This window comes from Podarcis pityusensis (assembly GCF_964106645.2).
Source record: "Podarcis pityusensis genome assembly, chromosome: 16".
Classification (NCBI taxonomy): domain Eukaryota; kingdom Metazoa; phylum Chordata; class Lepidosauria; order Squamata; family Lacertidae; genus Podarcis; species Podarcis pityusensis.
Window position 1 is genome coordinate 21,610,271 of NC_138041.1, and position 16,603 is coordinate 21,626,873.

The window sequence follows — 16,603 nt, forward strand, 5'->3', positions numbered from 1 at the left end:
GGCGGGGCTTAATGGATGTCCCGCCTCCGATCACCGGGGCCCCGCCCATTCGGCGCACGTGGCTCCCTGCCTTCCTGGATTCGGAGTGACTTCTTCGGCCGGGAGGTTGTTGGCGGCGCTTCTGCCATGGCTCCTGCCCAGGCCACGGGGCGGCGGAGGAAAAGGCAGCGACGGTGCAAGGATCGGGACTTGGACGAGCAGCAGGTAAGGGGGAGACCCGCTCCCTTCGCAGGTGCCGGGGCTTAAGGCAAGGATCGGGAGCCTGGGGCCAGTAGAGTGGTACCTCGGGTTACATACGCTTCAGGTTAAATACGCTTCGGGTTACAAACTCCGCTAACCCAGGAATATTACCTCGGGTTAAGAACTTTGCTTCAGGATGAGAACAGAAATCGTGCAGTGGCAGCGCAGCGGCAGCAGGAGGCCCCGTTAGCTAAAGTGGTGCTTCAGGTTAAGAACAGTTTCAGGTTAAGAACAGACCTGCAGAACCAATTAAGTTCTTAACCCGAGGTACTATTGTATAGTGGCTTGTCGGACTAGGACCTGGTAGGCCAGGGTTCAAATCCCCACTCAGCCTAGCCTGCCTCACTAGGTTGTTGTGAGGATGAAATGAGACGAGGTAGGGATCCTTGGAGGAGAAGTTGGGACATGAATGGTAAGAAAATGGCAAAGCAACTCTTTGCATAAAACAAACAAAACAGCTCTTCAGCCTAACCTACCAGCCCTGAGTGGACTGGAAGGACAGATCGTGAAGCTGAGGCTCCAATACTTTGGCCACCTCATGAGAAGAGAAGACTCCCTGGAAAAGACCCTGATGGTGGGAAAGATGGAGGGCACAAGGAGAAGGGGACGACAGAGGACGAGATGGTTGGATAGTGATCTCGAAGCTACCAGCATGAGTTTGACCAAACTGCGGGAGGCAGTGGAAGACAGGAGTGCCTGGCCTGCTCTGGTCCATGGGGTCATGAAGAGTCAAACACAACTAAATGACTCAACAACAACAACAGCCACCTCTCAGGGTTGTTCTGAGGATAATACAGGATGGAGAAAACACTGGGTTATAGCCCACTCGAGGTTGGTTCTTCTTGTTGCTGCTCTGTATTCAAACTCTCTCTCTTTCTTTTTTGGTGTGGTTCAAAGGACTATGAGATGCCGGTTCCAGCTTTTCCGGCAGCGGATTGCACTTCTGATGTTGAGCTAGACACCCAGGAAATGGTTCGGGCCCAGAACAAGAAAAAGAAGAAATCAGGGGGCTTTCAGTCCATGGGTGAGTGAGGGAGAGCTTTTTTAATGTTACAAAATCGGCTGTTCTTGTATGCTAGCAGGGGCCAGAACAAGGTTTGTGGCAGCCCGCAGCAAAGTGCCCTCCACTCTCCTAGGGTGGTTTGGCCTATTTATTTATTTAATTTCTATGCCACTTTATATTTTTAAGAAAAACCTCAAAGCTGTTTACAGCATATTAAATCAATAAAACAATCTTAAGAAACTCAAATATAAAATATACAGTCAAAGCAACATAACAGAAAACTAAAATATTATCTTAAAGATTTCAAAATAAAACAAATGCAGTTGTGGTGGTGTAGCGAGGAAGGGATTTTGCCTCAACACTAATGTTAATTAATTTTGTTCTTTATAATGATTGTGCTTTGAAGGCTGTTGAAAGAGAAGGCAAATGAGGGGCAATGCTAGAGAATGAGAGAAATGAGAATGCTGAAATGCACCGAAATTGGCTAAGCAGTTCTCTGCACTGCTGAAAATGTTCATTTAAAAACGGAATAGTTTGAGTTCCGATAAGCTGAAAACACTATATCTAATCTCTGTAGCTGATTATCATCCCCTCAGTGCTCACCTGATGATTGGAGCATCCTATTCTATGGGCTCTTGCTGATAGTGATCAAAGGCTATGCCCATATGCCAGAGGCAAATGTGTACACCAAATTCTTTTGGGGTGTTGACCTCCAGTGAGCCATATTCAGAAGTATTATTTGGCAAGGCATGCTATAGATGCAGATATGGGATTGCATTCTAAGGTTTTTGTACGGGTCGTGGGCAGCAGGGTTCTGGATCAGGCCAAAGGCCCATCTGGTCCAACGTCCTCCCTGCCCTGCACTCCAGATTTGAAAATAATGGTGAATTTCAATTATCTGTTTCCTCCCTTAGGTCTGGGCTACCCTGTGTTCAAAGGGATCATGAAGAAAGGGTACAAAATACCAACTCCCATCCAGAGGAAGGTGAGGACCCAGGAAATGCTATGTTGGATCGGAAATCAAGGGTTCATCTAAGCCGGTCTCTTCATTTTTGCTTTAGAAATACTCTCTTTGTGCATTTCAGGGGGTTGGACTAGATGACCCTCAGGGTCCCTTCCAACCCTACAATTCTACGATTTTATGAAAGGTCCCCAAGGGTCATCTACTCCCAACCCCCTACAATGCAGGAATGTCAACTAAAGCATCTGTGATAAATGGCTATCCAACCTCTCTTTAAAAATGGAGAGTCCACTGCTTTCCTTTTTTTAAAAAATAATATTTATTGATAATTTCAAAATTACAAGAAAAATAAAAAATGGCAAACAATGCTACAATACAAAAAAGAAAAAAGAAGAAGACAATAAAAAAAGGAAAAAAGCACAAAATGAGAAAACCAATATAACAATACAGCAATAAAAAAGTAAAAAAGAAGAAAAAAGAGGGGGGGGAAAACACAAATCCCAAATTGCATATCCATAATTTCCATTTGCTTGTTTCATTGACCTCCTCACACCTCCGTTTTTGTATTCTAGTTTAGTAATTATTTCAGCAAATTCTTTCCATCTTTCTCAATTTTTGTTATAAAATTTGTCTTAACAATTTAACCTAATAATTAGCTCAACAGATCCTTACCATCTTTCCCCATATTCTATTATTCAGATTACCTTAATTTATTTATCCTTCTCTTACCCCTAAGTGCCTTAAAACTTAAATCTTAAATTTCAAATATACATAACTCCTAATATCATTTCTGCTAGAGTCGTATAGTTTCATTCCCACATTTTCCGTAATATTTATTAGCTAATTCTAAAATAAAAAAGTTTCCATTATAAATTCTCTTCCAATCATCATCCAGCGTCTCTTCTTCCTGGTCTCGGGTCATGTCAGTCCTTATTGTCCTTATTGTCCATTCCGTCTAGTCCATCAACCTGGAAGCCTTTTGTCCGAGGCCCTTAAATCTCTTCCATGTCCCTTCTGCAATTCTTCTTCATCTTGTTTGTGCTTGCCCTTTTCCTTGTCTCTTGTTGGTCTCTGTCTTAGTTTCTTTCCTTTCTCATTGAGGAGTAGGTCTCTGGGGGGTTCCAACCCAAAATTGTCTCCATCACCCTTCATCCAGCTCACCCATTCCCCACAGTCCCACTCCCCACAGTCCTCAATGTAATCCAAAATGAATTTAAAATCAAATTTCAGAATCTCTCCAAAGCTAGAAGTCTCCTCATCTCCACACTCCCCTTGGCCCGCTCCAGCATCAATCTTCAATAACAGTGGCTTATGCTCCTGTAGGGCCTCGGGTCTCTCCATTTGTACTATTTGAGGTGCAGCCACATCCTCCTCCATTGTCAACTGCACTTGCCCAGTCGGTACAGATTGATAGGTTGGTTCTTGGATGATTTCTGTATCAATGTTATTAACCACAACAGTCAAATCCATTTTCTCATTCATTAAGTCCATCTTTTCATGCATCTGTTCCAGCAAAGCATTTGTCTTACATAGAGCAAGCAACCAGTCTTTCTCCCAGCTCATCTTTGTTCAAGGACGAAAAAGTCTGTTCCCACAGTCTTAATCTCACATATGTTGGGTCTCAAATATGCTGCAACAACAATTTAGCAAGCTCCCTCTAGAGGAGACAATCTACTTGTAGCCATTTTTTTTTTTTTTTGAAGACAAAGGAAAGTTACTTTCATTTTTCAGATATTTCAGAGGTTTTTCAGATATTTTGTTTCTTTAAGATTCAAAAGGCAACATTAGAATCAACTTGTTTCTCTTCATTAGCTATCTGTCAAAGTGTTACGTTCACCGTCAATGAACCTCAGCAACAGTTTCTGTCTCTGACACCCCGTTCCCAGGTTAGAGACGATGGAAACTTATCCTTCTTAACTCCCTCTCCTGGTAGAGTTAAACAGAGTCCCCCCCCCCTTTTCTCCTGCTTCCAAGGGGGGTTTCAGTGGTTCTAAATGAAAGAAATTTAGTCCTTTTTTGACAGCTTCCCGGCATTAGCTTGCAAAATTTTTGCTTTAGTCTATATAGAAGGAAACGGAAGGCGGACTTCCTGTTTACACCTTCCCGCTTCGTTACCGAATTAAAACAATTTCTTGATCCAATTTTCTGTTTCTACTCACGGGTACTTGTTTTAAGTCCAATTGTCCACAGGAAAAAGTCAGCGCTCTCTGGCAATGGCTGTGCGGCTTCACTCCGTGAAAGTAGCAGTCAGTTCGTAGCACCGCGCTTCTCACCGCACTTCGCTCCGGAGCCCCTAGATGGGATTCCCCGCGAGTAGGGGGGCGCTTCTGGTGCCCTGCCGAACCCCACGTTCCCAGGCTTCCTCCGCCTGGGATTTCTAGCGGGTCCCCACCTTCGCCGCGGCGGGAAGACCCAGTTTTCACGGAGCCCGTTCCTCCGGTTGGAGGAACTCCGCCATTCACTAATAGCGCTGACCCGGAAGTCCGAGAGTCCACTGCTTTCCAAGGGAGGCTGTTCCACTGTCAAAAAGCTCTTAGTGTCAGAAAGTTCTTCCTGGTGTTTAGGGGCAACCCAGCCAGATGGGCGGGGCATAAATATTCGACACCTCCCTTTCCAGGGAGGCGCATATTGCAGCTATAAGAAAGGCAGCATTTTTTCACCTCCGCCAAGCTAAGCAGTTGGCTCCTTACCTCTCTCGCCCTGACCTAGCCACTGTGATCCACATGCTGGTCACCTCCAGGCTTGGTTATTGTAACTCACTCTACGTGGGGCTGCCCTTGAGACTGACCCAGAAACTCCAGCGGGTGCAGAATGCCGCAGTGAGACTCCTTACGGGGTCCTCTCTGCAGGATCACATTCACCCAGTGCTATACCAGCTGCACTGGCTCCCGGTGGAGTACAGGATCAGGTTTAAGCTTTAAAGCCCTATACAGCCTAGGATCCTCGTACCTACGGGACTGCCTCTCCTGGCATGTCCCACGGAGGACCTTACAGTCTTCAAACAAAAATATCCTGGAGGTCCCGGGCCACAGGGAGGTTAGGCTGGCCTCAGCCAGAGCCAGGGCTTTTTCGGCGGTGGCCCCGATCTGGTGGAATGCTCTGTTACAAGAGACTAGGGCCCTGTGGGACATGACATCTTTCCACAGGTCCTGCAAGACAGAGCTGTTCCACCAGGCCTTTGGCCAAGGCACAGCCTGATCCCCTCTTTTGGTAATCCTCACAGAACCTTAGCCCAATGGTTGCCATTAATTTGATTTTGAATTGATTTTAAAATGAATTGATTTTAGAATGCTGTGTTACTTTTATTGTTGTTAGCTGCTCTGAGCCCGGCTTCGGCTGGGGAGGGTGGGATATAAATAAATTATTATTATTATTATTAGTTGGAATCTCCTTTCTTACAACATGAACTCATTGGTGCGAATCCTATCCTATGTAGCAGGAGTAAAAAAAAATCCTGTTCCACCTTCCAACTCTACAATATTATGAAATTTTATTCAGATCTCTCTCTCTCTCTCTAGCCTCCTTCCCCTCACCCCAAAATCTGCAATATGTGGACAATCAAGTTGTTTTTTCATCATCATCTTCATGACATTTTGCGTGTAAACTTGGTTATGTGTTTCCTAGGCCCCATCCTAACTCTACATTGTAGTTAAGGGTTCTGAGAGTTGTGAGAAGATTCCTCACCCTCTTGGGGAGCTGCAGTTTGCACAGTCCCTGACTTCTTCTTCTTTTTTTTAAAAAAAAATAATATTTATTACTTTTCCAACAATTTAAACACTTAAAAAAAAAATACAATACAATACATTAAACTAACAAAACAAAACAAAAACAATAAAATAAATCAAACAATTTCATTCTCCCATCTTTCATTCACTTATTTCCACGACCTCCTCACACCTCCCTTTCTGTATTCCACTTCTGTTAATTATTTCAGCAATTCCTTTCCATCTTCCTCTGTTTTCTATCCTATAATTATCTTAACTCATTCTAACCTTATTTTTTCCTTTAATACTCTATTAATCTATTTATATTTAATTCCTTATAACGTTTCTACTAAAGCCATATAACTTCATTCCAACATTTTTCTAACATTCATTAATTTTACAGTATTTCTGTAAATAGTCTTTAAACTTTTTCCAGTCTTCTTCCACCGACTCTTCTCCCTGGTCTCGGATTCTGCCAGTCATTTCCGCCAGTTCCATATAGTCCATCAACTTCATCTGCCATTCTGTCCCTGACTTCTGGTTTGCTGCTGTCGTTTGATTTCCCCTGCCTCCACTCTGAATCAGCTTTGTTTTGCAGACCATCCCCGTGATCCTGGACGGCAAGGATGTGGTGGCGATGGCGAGGACGGGCAGCGGAAAGACGGCCTGTTTCCTCATCCCCATGTTTGAGAAGCTGAAGGTGCACAGTGCCAAGACGGGGGCACGGGCTCTTATCCTCTCTCCAACTAGAGAACTTGCCTTGCAGACCCTCAAGTTCACCAAGGAGGTAAGCCAAAGATGGGTGGAGGGAAGGCTGGGACTTTAAAGACTAAAGGGTCTTTAAAGCAGCGGTTCTCAACCTGTGGGTCCCCAGATGTTGTTGGACTACAACTCCCATCATCCCTGAGCTCTGGCCTTGCTAGCTAGGGGTGATGGGAGTTGTAGTCCAACAACGTCTGGGGACCCGCAGGTTGAGAAAGGCTGCTTTAAAGCCTTTAAATCATTCTGTTTATGCAATAGTTACTTGACTCTTCTTTGTTTGTGACTCTTTGCACATATTACATGTCTTCTGTTTATGAATTTTGAAACAGTTTGGTAGTGTTATATGAATATTGTCAATATATTATTAGCCTTTGTGTTGCTTGATGTGGTTCAGATGGGACTCAAGAGTGGCAGAAACAGTCTTGGTCGCTTAGAAGCCTTTGTACTAGCTGCATTTAGGCAGTGCTTTATTCCATTTCCCCCACGTTTCCTTACTTGTTAATTCCCATGTATCATTACACACCAGGCAAAAATATTCCTCTTTTCCCAGGCCTTTGGCTAATTAGCCAATCTATGGTCTTTTAAATGGTGGTTTTGGGGGTTGTTGTTTTTGTTTGTTACTGTGCTATTTATTTTTGTTACAGATGGGTAGCCGTGTTGGTCTGCCATAGTCGAAATAAAAAATGTGTATCTGAAGAAGTGTGCATGCACACGAAAGCTTATACCAAGAACTAACTTAGTTGGTCTTTAAGGTGCTACAGGAAGGAAATTTTTTTATTTATTTTTGTGTTTTTATATTCTTAACTGCCCTGGGATCCTCGGATGAAGAGTGGTATAGAAATTTAATTAATAATAATACTAATGTAAAATGAATGTTCATATCCGTGCTGTTTCCCAGAGAAAAAAAAATCTGCTTGCAACCCTGTTCGCTTGGGAAATTGTGGGAGGTTTTTTGAGTTGCAGTTTCATTTTTTTCAAAATTTGGAGCAGTTATCCCAGCATACGAGGGTTTTTGTTGTTTAAACTTCGTTGTTTAAACCGCACTGTGTGGCGGTATATTAATCGACAAGCCGCAGTTCTATAACTCAACAGGTGCGGCAGTGCAAAAGGGTTAGAAGACAGGGGAGATGTTCTTGCAGTATAACCAGTAAAATGAAGCCTGATGTCTGGACGCAACTGCTGAAGCTCTCTGAGGCTGCAGAGATCTATGGACAATGTGCAGTTGACCAGAGGAACATACCGCCACAGGATTTTGTTGCGAGTTTAGCAGGATTCCTCAGAGGGCTTGCGGTCAAGCGAAGGTGGGCCTGTTCAAGCATGAAGCTCATCAAGTCCCTGGCTTTCTTTTGGTTATTAGACAGCTGGAAGGATATACTGGGATCAAATGCAAGTTTTTGACTTTTTTTTGGTTTTTTTTTACTCTTCCCCCCCTCCCACTACAGCTTGGCCGATACACAGGCCTGAAAACAGCCCTGATCCTTGGAGGAGACAAGTAAGCTTGACATTAAAAAACACACAAAGATTTTTGACCTGCCCCATGTTTAGGCCTCACAGGAAGTCACATTGTTGAAGAACCAAGGCCGCATTCACAACATATGTTTGAAGCGCTATAACACACTTGAAACATTCACGGCTTCCCCCAAGGAATCCTGGGAACTGTAGTTCGTTATGGGTGCTGAGTAGTTAAGAGGTCCCCTATTCCTTTACACAGAGCTACAGTTCCCAGAGAAGAAGGATTGATTGTTAAACCATTCTGGGAATTGTAGCTCTGGGAAGGGGAATAAGGGTTTCCTAACAACTCTCGGCCTGAGCAAACTACAACTCCCAGAATCCTTGGGGGCGGGGAGTAATGACTGTTTAAAGTAGTATCATATGCTTTAAACTTATGGTGTGACTGTGGTCTTGAGGTCCATCTGATTCAGCATTGTAACTCATCCCTCTGCCTTTCCAGGGAGTGAGCCTTCCATAAAGTTGATTGCTAACTAGGAAATCTAAATAAATAAAAATAAATATCCAGTGTTGGTGCTTAAAAGTGCCGTTGAAGCAATACGTTTTGTTTCTGAAGTTGTAGACCATATGATGTTAAGCAGGCAAGCCACTGTCCTTTCTAACATTCCTATTGTTATATGTAATAAAAATTAATTTTTTTAAAAAAATATATTTTTTAAAAGTCGTGACGTAAGATCCGAGTGTGGCAGTCAAAGTTAGGCACAAAGGGGGGGCGGGGAGGTTTTCCTGCTTTCTCTAAAACTAAATTTGCCTTCTGCCTCTCCTCTCCTCCAGGATGGAAGACCAGTTTGCAGCTCTACATGAAAACCCTGATATGTAAGTCCAGTGCTTTTTTTCTAGGGGGACGCAGACCCCTAAACATTTTGCGAATCTTCGTTCTTTTGTCCATTTACTGTATTTATTTTTCCCAATTTGTACTATAAAATGGTGATTTTCTTGAGTCAAAATGAGAGTACCCCTAAACATTTTTTTTTAAAGAAAAAAAGTATTGTGTGAGTCTAAAAAATTGGGCTGGTGACTAGGAAACAAGGGGCTTGTTTTAACAGGCTTCCTGGTTGCCCCTTGCATTCATCCTGATGCCTCTCCCATAACAAGGTGTATATAAGCCCATTTCGATCTGCTGGGCTGGCACAGGTACAATGCAGTACTCTTTCTGAACTTGTAAGAAAACCCTGCAGCCACTGTGTCCTCTGCTTGCCTCCCACAGAATCATTGCAACTCCCGGCCGGCTGATGCACGTGGCCATAGAGATGAAGCTCAAGCTGCAGAGTGTGGAATACGTGGTCTTTGACGAAGCAGACAGGTGAGTTCCTGGCCACTTGGGGGAGCGCCTATTTTCCCAGGCAGGAGATCAGGCCACAGCATTCGGAAACGGGAACATAGGAAGCCAGCTTCTGCTGAGGCAGGCCTTCGATCCATCTGGGTCAATATTGTCTACTCTGATTGGCAGCGGCTGTCCAGGATTTTGGACAGGTAATCTTTCCCAGTTTTACCTGGAGATGCCATTGGGCATAGAACTAGGGATCCTCTGCATGCAAGGCAGATGCTCTAACCACTGAACTTCCCTTCCCTTGTGCTGAGTCAGCCTCCTGGTCCATCTAGCTCAATATTCTCCACACTGACTGGCAGCAGCTCTCCTGGATTTGTAGAGTTGGAAGGGACCACGAGGGTCATCTAGCCCAACCCCTTGCAAACTTTTTGCCCAATGTGGGGCTCGAACCTACAGCCCTGGGATTAAGAGTCTTACGCTCTACCGACTGAGCTATCAAAAATATCAGAGAAGGATTTCTGCTAGTCCTGCCTGGAGATGACAGGGATTGAACCTGGGACCTTCTGCATGCAAAGCAGATGTCCTGCCTCTGAGCGGTGTTGCTTGGTTCTTCCATTTAGGGAAGAGAAGCCTGGTGACACCTGTGTTTCTGTGGGCAGTTTTGGCTTTTTTCAGTTGTGAATTCTTGGTGGTGTGTGTACCCCCTGTGTGGAAAAGGAACTTCTGAGCCAAAGCCATTCAATTTCCAAGATTAGCTGGCTGGGGTTGATGGGACTTGTAGTCCAAAATATCTGTAGATTTCATGAAGTCTACCCTTTAAAACTGGGATGCGGGTGGCGCTGTGGTCTAAACCACAGAGCCTAGGACTTGCCAATCAGAAGGTCGGCGGTTCGAATCCCCGCGACGGGGTGAGCTTCCATTGTTCAGTCCCAGCTCCTGCCCACCTAGCAGTTCGAAAGCACGTCAAAGTGCAAGTAGATAAATAGGTACCGCTCCAGTGGGAAGGTAAACGGCATTTCCGTGTGCTGCTCTGGTTCGCCAGAAGCGGCTTAGTCATGCTGGCCACATGACCCGGAAGCTGTACGCCGGCTCCCTCGGCCAATAAAGCGAGATGAGCACCGCAACCCCAGAGTCGGTCACGACTGGACCTAATGGTCAGGGGTCCCTTTACCTTTACCTTTACCTTTACCCTTTAAAACTATATATGTTTTCTTTTTAATGAAGTACCTTTTGTCTTTGTGAGATATATATGTTGCCATGGAATTCCTTCCGTAGAGTGTGGCTTTTTAAAAATGAAACTTCGGCTTTCAAGATATTCTTATAGCTTCTCATCCCAACCCTTTCCCTGTTCTTCAACTATCTTTGTACAGTGGTACCTCGGGTTACAGACGCTTCAGGTTACAGACTCTGCTAACCCAGAAATAGTACATCAGGTTAAGAACTTTGCTTCAGGATGAGAACAGAAATCGTGCTCCGGCGGTAGCAGGAGGCCCCATTAGCTAAAGTGGTACCTCAGGTTAAGAACAGTTTCAGGTTAAGAACGAATTAAGTTCTTAACCAGAGGTACCACTGTATTGGAAACCAGAAACTTCTTCCAGGGTTGTGCCACGCTGGAATTCTAAGAAACAAATAAAAATAATAATAATAATAATTAAAAATTTGTTTTAATGTTGCTGTAAACTGCCCTGGTGGTTTGTGAGTGGAAGATGTAGAAATACTTCGATCAATAAACACATAGCAAACAACTTTCCAAAATAGATAACAGAAGAACACTTCATTTAAAAAAAGGGTGGGGGTTCCCAATGGGTGCTCTGAAGTGCTACAGTCCTGGGGAGGGGGCTGTACCACGTACATGTAGAGGGCTGTACCATGTCTGTAGCCAGGCATTTGCTTGGCTGAATCTCGTCGTATATTTTTCAGATCCTCTGCCCTGCCGCTTGTTCTTCTCCTGTTTGCTTTCTGTGTCTCCTCAAAACGCCTTTTCCCGCTTACCTTGCCAGGCTCTTTGAGATGGGCTTTGCAGAGCAGCTGCAGGAGATCATCTCGAGGCTGCCTGAGAACCGCCAGACCGTTCTCTTCTCTGCCACCCTGCCAAAACTTCTCGTGGAGTTTGCTCGAGCCGGTAAGGAGACAGAGCTGGTCTCGGGTGCCGCCTTTGCATACCGGAGGCCCGATCTCACAGTTCCCCGGAGAGAGGGATTGACTGTGAAACCACTCTGGGAAATGTAGCTCTGTGACGGGAATAGGGGAGGTCTCTTAGCACCCTTAGCAAACAGCATTTCCTGGGATTCATGACTGTTTTTAGTGGTCGGAGAGTCCTTTTAAATAAATCCCCCAGTCCCATTGATCTAGATTGCTGAGAGCATCTGGAAAATACCTTTATCCTCATTATAGAGTGAGATGTAACCAGGGTGGATAAAAATCAATAATTAAGATAAAAATTAGAAAAGCAGATTCTTTTTTATTTAAATTGGGTTTTTTTAATTTAAATCGGGTTTTTTTCCTCAAAAAAATGCTTTTGGAGAAAAAATCTTTCTAAAGATAGTTTTCTATTTAAGTTGCATTATAGTCCAAAGGCTATTCATCAGTTAATAAGGGTTTGTTTTAAGTTTTTCATGTGTGCTAAAACTCAGTCTGGTGGTGGTGTTTTTTTTAAAAAAACGTTTAACTACATCAGTTAACAAACGTGGATACATATGCTATAATGTTATTGTTTTAGTCAAATAAATTGTTTAAATTGTTATTAAAAAAATTACTATTTTTCTCCTTCCAATAAAGTACAGCAGAAAAGTTGTCCTAATATAAACAGTTAACTTATTAAACCTCACAATAATTTCATAATTATCAGTCTATGTATTTTTAATAGTATAACCAAATCAGTAATTTTTGATGTAAAATAAAGTAGTTTTGATATAAACTACTCTGAAAATTTATTATTCCAAAAATGAAACCTTCATCTGGTTGTAAATATTAAGATTATACCAGCAAGAATGAGTCTTTCTGTAAAAAAAAAAAGATTTGAATCAAGTCTTGCTGACTAGTGATTTAAATCGTGATGTAAATCAATTTGATTTAAATCAAATCCACCCTGCTGAGATCATCTGGAAAATCCAGAGCGAAATGTAGCTTCATATTCTCTCCCCTCTGCCCAAACTTCCTTTCCACAGGTCTTACAGAGCCGGTGTTGATCCGATTGGATGTGGAATCCAAGCTGAGCGAGCAGCTCAAGGTAAGCAGGAAGCATGGATATCTTGGAAGGGGCAGTTTGGGGAAGGGGAGGAGTTTGGCATTGGGATCTGCCGAAATTCGGGAGCGAGGCACATGTGGCCTTTCGTATGGCTTCCCTGTTGCTGCTCCTCTAGTCTGCTTGAGCCAGCTTAGTGGTTCTGCTAACTCAGGGGTGGGGAACCTCTGCCTCAGTGACCAACTGCAGCACTTGAGAGCTCTCTCAGGTATTACTTGCTTGGCTGGAGTATGCCCTTAATATTGCTCCTCCCTTGCCTGAATGGAGGATAGAGAGGAAGCTATATTTTTGTGTGTCTGCCCAGTATCAATGGGCAGGGAGTTCCAAAAACGCAGGCTTTGCCATACTGACAGATCATTATTATTATTATTTTCTGGCACTTGTAAAAAATGCCAGTTTTCATCCTTGAGTTTGGGGTTTGCGTGTGTGTGTGTAGGGAACAAATGAGGTTTTAAAATGGCGGCTTTAAACAACAGTGGAGGTCTGAATAAAGCAGGGATGGAGGAGCACAGAAGATAATACAGGGGCTTGAAGTAGCTATGAGGAGATGGTAGGTTTGGGAGGAATGTAATGGGGCAGGGTGGGGGGCTGGCAAGCAGTGGGTAAGTGGGGGGTCATAGCTGTCAACTTTTCCCTTTCCTTGTGAGGAATCCTATTTGGAATAAGGGAATTTCCCTTAAAAAAAGGGAAACGTTGGCCGCTGTGGTAGGGGTTGGTGAGCAGGGGCAGCAGCCCATGTGTGTGTATCTAACTACAGTGGTACCTCGGGTTACATACGCTTCAGGTTACATACGCTTCAGGTTACAGACTCCGCGAACCCAGAAATATTACCTCGGGTTAAGAACTTTACTTCAGGATGAGAACAGAAATCGTGCTCCGGCGGCAGCAGGAGGCCCCATTAGCTAAAGTGGTGCTTCAGGTTAAGAACAGTTTCAGGTTAAGAATGGACCTCCGGAATGAATTAAGTACTTAACCCGAGGTACCACTGTATATCCTAAGCTGCAAGGAGGCATAAAAAGCTCCCTTATACCAGATTAGGTTGACTTTGAGTGGTTAGTCTCAGGGCAATTTTTCTAGCAAAAAGGCTCACCATGAATGCCTCCCTTGTCCTCTTATCATGGCAATGATCCTGGAACTGAGTTTCGGTGAGTTCTGGCTGGAAAAAAAAGGCCTGGTTCAGCCAATCTGTCACCCTCCTGTTGTCAAAAATGTCTTATTGTGGAGAGGGTGTCAGACTGGCGAAGACTGAGCTAGACCCTTCCTAGCTGGGAGAAAACTCAGCAGGCACCAACACTGACAATTAAACACCTAATCATCCTCACAGCTGTCTTTCTATCATGTGCGTGCTGATGACAAGCCAGCCCTCCTGTTGTACCTGCTGAGGACAGTCGTAAGACCGCAGGACCAGACGATTGTCTTTGTGGCCACGAAACATCATACAGAATATCTGAAAGAGGTATGAAGCTTGTTGAGTTTTGTGTCAATGGCGGCATTCACATGGCGATTCACACCATTTTTGCTGCTGTCAGCAAGATTTCAGGTCGGTCGGCATATTATCCTCTAATAAACAGGACTGACATGGGGCTGAGTCTACACGTAACCCCCGTGATATTTGATGGTTATGTTTTTAAGGTTTCCTTTACAAGTTGGATTGTCTACACAGGACAGGAATGGGTTGTGGTGGTGGTGGTGGTGGTGGTGGTGGTTGTTATTTCCCGCCTTTTCCCCCAGACTCAAGGTGGCTTACAGATAAAATAGAAACAAGTAAAAACTTAGGGGGGGAAGTCATTGAAAATTTATTAAACACCAATAAAATTAAAACTATATGTCTCTTTATATACACGTAATAGGCCCACAACTTACACACATGCACTTTAGGCACATGGCAAAAAAAGGAAAGAATAGAAATGGGATGGAGTTTCAGGTAAAATGACTTTGGCAATCTGGGCGTTTAAAGAAAAGGGTGAAGAAGTTCTAAAGCTCCAATCCCAATTTCAGTCCTGTTCTGTACCCCATGGACACCTGGAGAACTCGAGTGATACTTTTGATTTCTCCTTACTTACTGACCTTCAGTTTGTTTCCTCTCACTGATGCTCCTGCAGCTGTTGACAGCCCAGGGTGTGAACTGCACGCATGTCTACAGCTCCCTGGACCAGACGGCCCGGAAGATCAACGTGGGCAAGTTCATCCATGGCAAGTGCTCGGTGCTGATCGTCACCGACTTGGCCGCCCGGGGCATCGACATCCCTCTCCTGGACAATGTCATCAACTACAGCTTCCCGGCCAAAGCCAAACTCTTCCTGCACCGTGTCGGTGAGTTCTTGAGGTCCGGCACCTTGTGCAGCTTAAGTTGTGAAAGCTGCCTTAAGTCGGTTCACCTAGACCAGCATCTTAAGGGTCTGGGTGCAGAGGTGGGAGGAACAACAGCCTGGGGAGTAAAGCATACACTTTGCATGGTGTTTTATGAGTGTTCCACCCCTCATTGGCTACTGTCAAGCAGGAACTGGAAGCACCTGTCAAACTGCATAGGGACTGGAACCCTTTGACTGCAACACATGGGGCTCTGTAGCTGTTCAGCTTTGCCCAAATGGTCACTCTTTTTTACAGCACTGGTTGGAGATTCAAGCTTAGAAGACAGATTAAACAGACCTTTTTGTGCCATCCAACATTTCTCTTCTCTGTTTTGCTTTCTCCAGGCAGAGTGGCCCGGGCAGGAAGAAGTGGTACTGCTTACTCCCTGGTGGCGCCGGATGAGACCCCCTATGTTTTTGACTTGCACCTCTTCCTAGGCCGGCCCCTCGTCCTTGCCAACCCTCACGAGAAGCCCACAGGTAGGTCTGCCCTCGTTGGGTGGCAATAATTAGCAGGCATGCCCTTGGGAATTGATTTTTCTTTATTGCAAGTATAATAGATTGGTCAAAAAAGGTTGCTGCCACAATTGCTCACAGGGCTATCGTGCAATATGTTGTATGTTTTATTCCTTTGTTCTGTTACATTTTGCAAATTTAGAAACCTCTTTATCCCCTGAGGCCATCAAAGCAGTATACAACACAGTTAAAAGAAGACAAAATGCAAATTCTCACAATTCAAAGCACTTCTACAAATTCTAAAAACAGTAGAACCATCCTTACAGCTGTGCAATTAGTTAGTATTTCATACATGATTAGGTCACATTCTTAAACAAAAACATCTTTGGTAGACTCCTCAATATTGTGATGTCTTAATGTCTGTGGGAAGCTGATTCCAGAGGGCTGGAGCTGCAACACTAAAAGCCTGGTTTTAACACAAACTGGGCACACTACTGGGGCATATGATACTCAGCAGTGCCCCATCTAAGGAAAGCAGTTCCTGGGCATGGATATATGGGGTGAGGTGGTCCCCTATGTAACCTAGTCCCAAGGTTACAAAAGCCTGCTGGATCAGGTCGGTGGTCCATCTAGTCCAGAATCCTGTTCTCACAGTGGCCACCCAGATGACTGGAGTAAATCTGCAGGCAGCAGGACCTGAATCCAAGAACGTTTTCCCTGCCGCTGTTCCAGCAACTGCTATTCAGAAGCATTAATGCCCTTAACCTTTGTGGTTAGTACCCATCGAAAGTTCTCTCCTCCACAAATTGGTCTAATGCTCTTTCAAAGTGGTGGGCATCACTTTGGGAGAGAGTTTTAGCTGTGCAGAAAGAAGTTTACCTGTCTTTCCACATTTGTTGGAAGTCTCTGAGTTTCTAGTATTATGAAAGCAAGAGAGAACCTTTTCCTCTCTCCAAAGCCACGTCTGGAACTAACACAATCGGAGCTGGTCTTGCCACTTTCTCCTCTCCCCTCCCAATTTTATACACCATTTTTCTCCTTTTTATGACTCCTGCACTCAATGAACGACCTCATTATACCCTCACATTACATGTTTGTTTGTT

The 16,603-nt window shown here is 44.2% G+C and overlaps 1 protein-coding gene across 1 annotated transcript in view; it reads left to right on the forward strand.

The window, feature by feature from the left end:
• The window catches only part of DDX54 (DEAD-box helicase 54), a 26,239-nt gene continuing 9,636 nt past the window's right edge, over window positions 1-16,603 (forward strand). Inside the window, exons 1-12 of the mRNA XM_080986236.1 lie at window positions 1-204; window positions 1,138-1,264; window positions 2,158-2,228; window positions 6,507-6,695; window positions 8,113-8,162; window positions 8,954-8,995; window positions 9,387-9,482; window positions 11,450-11,571; window positions 12,617-12,678; window positions 14,018-14,149; window positions 14,796-15,006; window positions 15,390-15,524. Coding sequence (XP_080842362.1) covers window positions 16-204; window positions 1,138-1,264; window positions 2,158-2,228; window positions 6,507-6,695; window positions 8,113-8,162; window positions 8,954-8,995; window positions 9,387-9,482; window positions 11,450-11,571; window positions 12,617-12,678; window positions 14,018-14,149; window positions 14,796-15,006; window positions 15,390-15,524 — 1,426 coding nt within the window. The 5' untranslated portion in view covers window positions 1-15. The remainder of the gene's footprint in view (window positions 205-1,137; window positions 1,265-2,157; window positions 2,229-6,506; window positions 6,696-8,112; window positions 8,163-8,953; window positions 8,996-9,386; window positions 9,483-11,449; window positions 11,572-12,616; window positions 12,679-14,017; window positions 14,150-14,795; window positions 15,007-15,389; window positions 15,525-16,603) is intronic.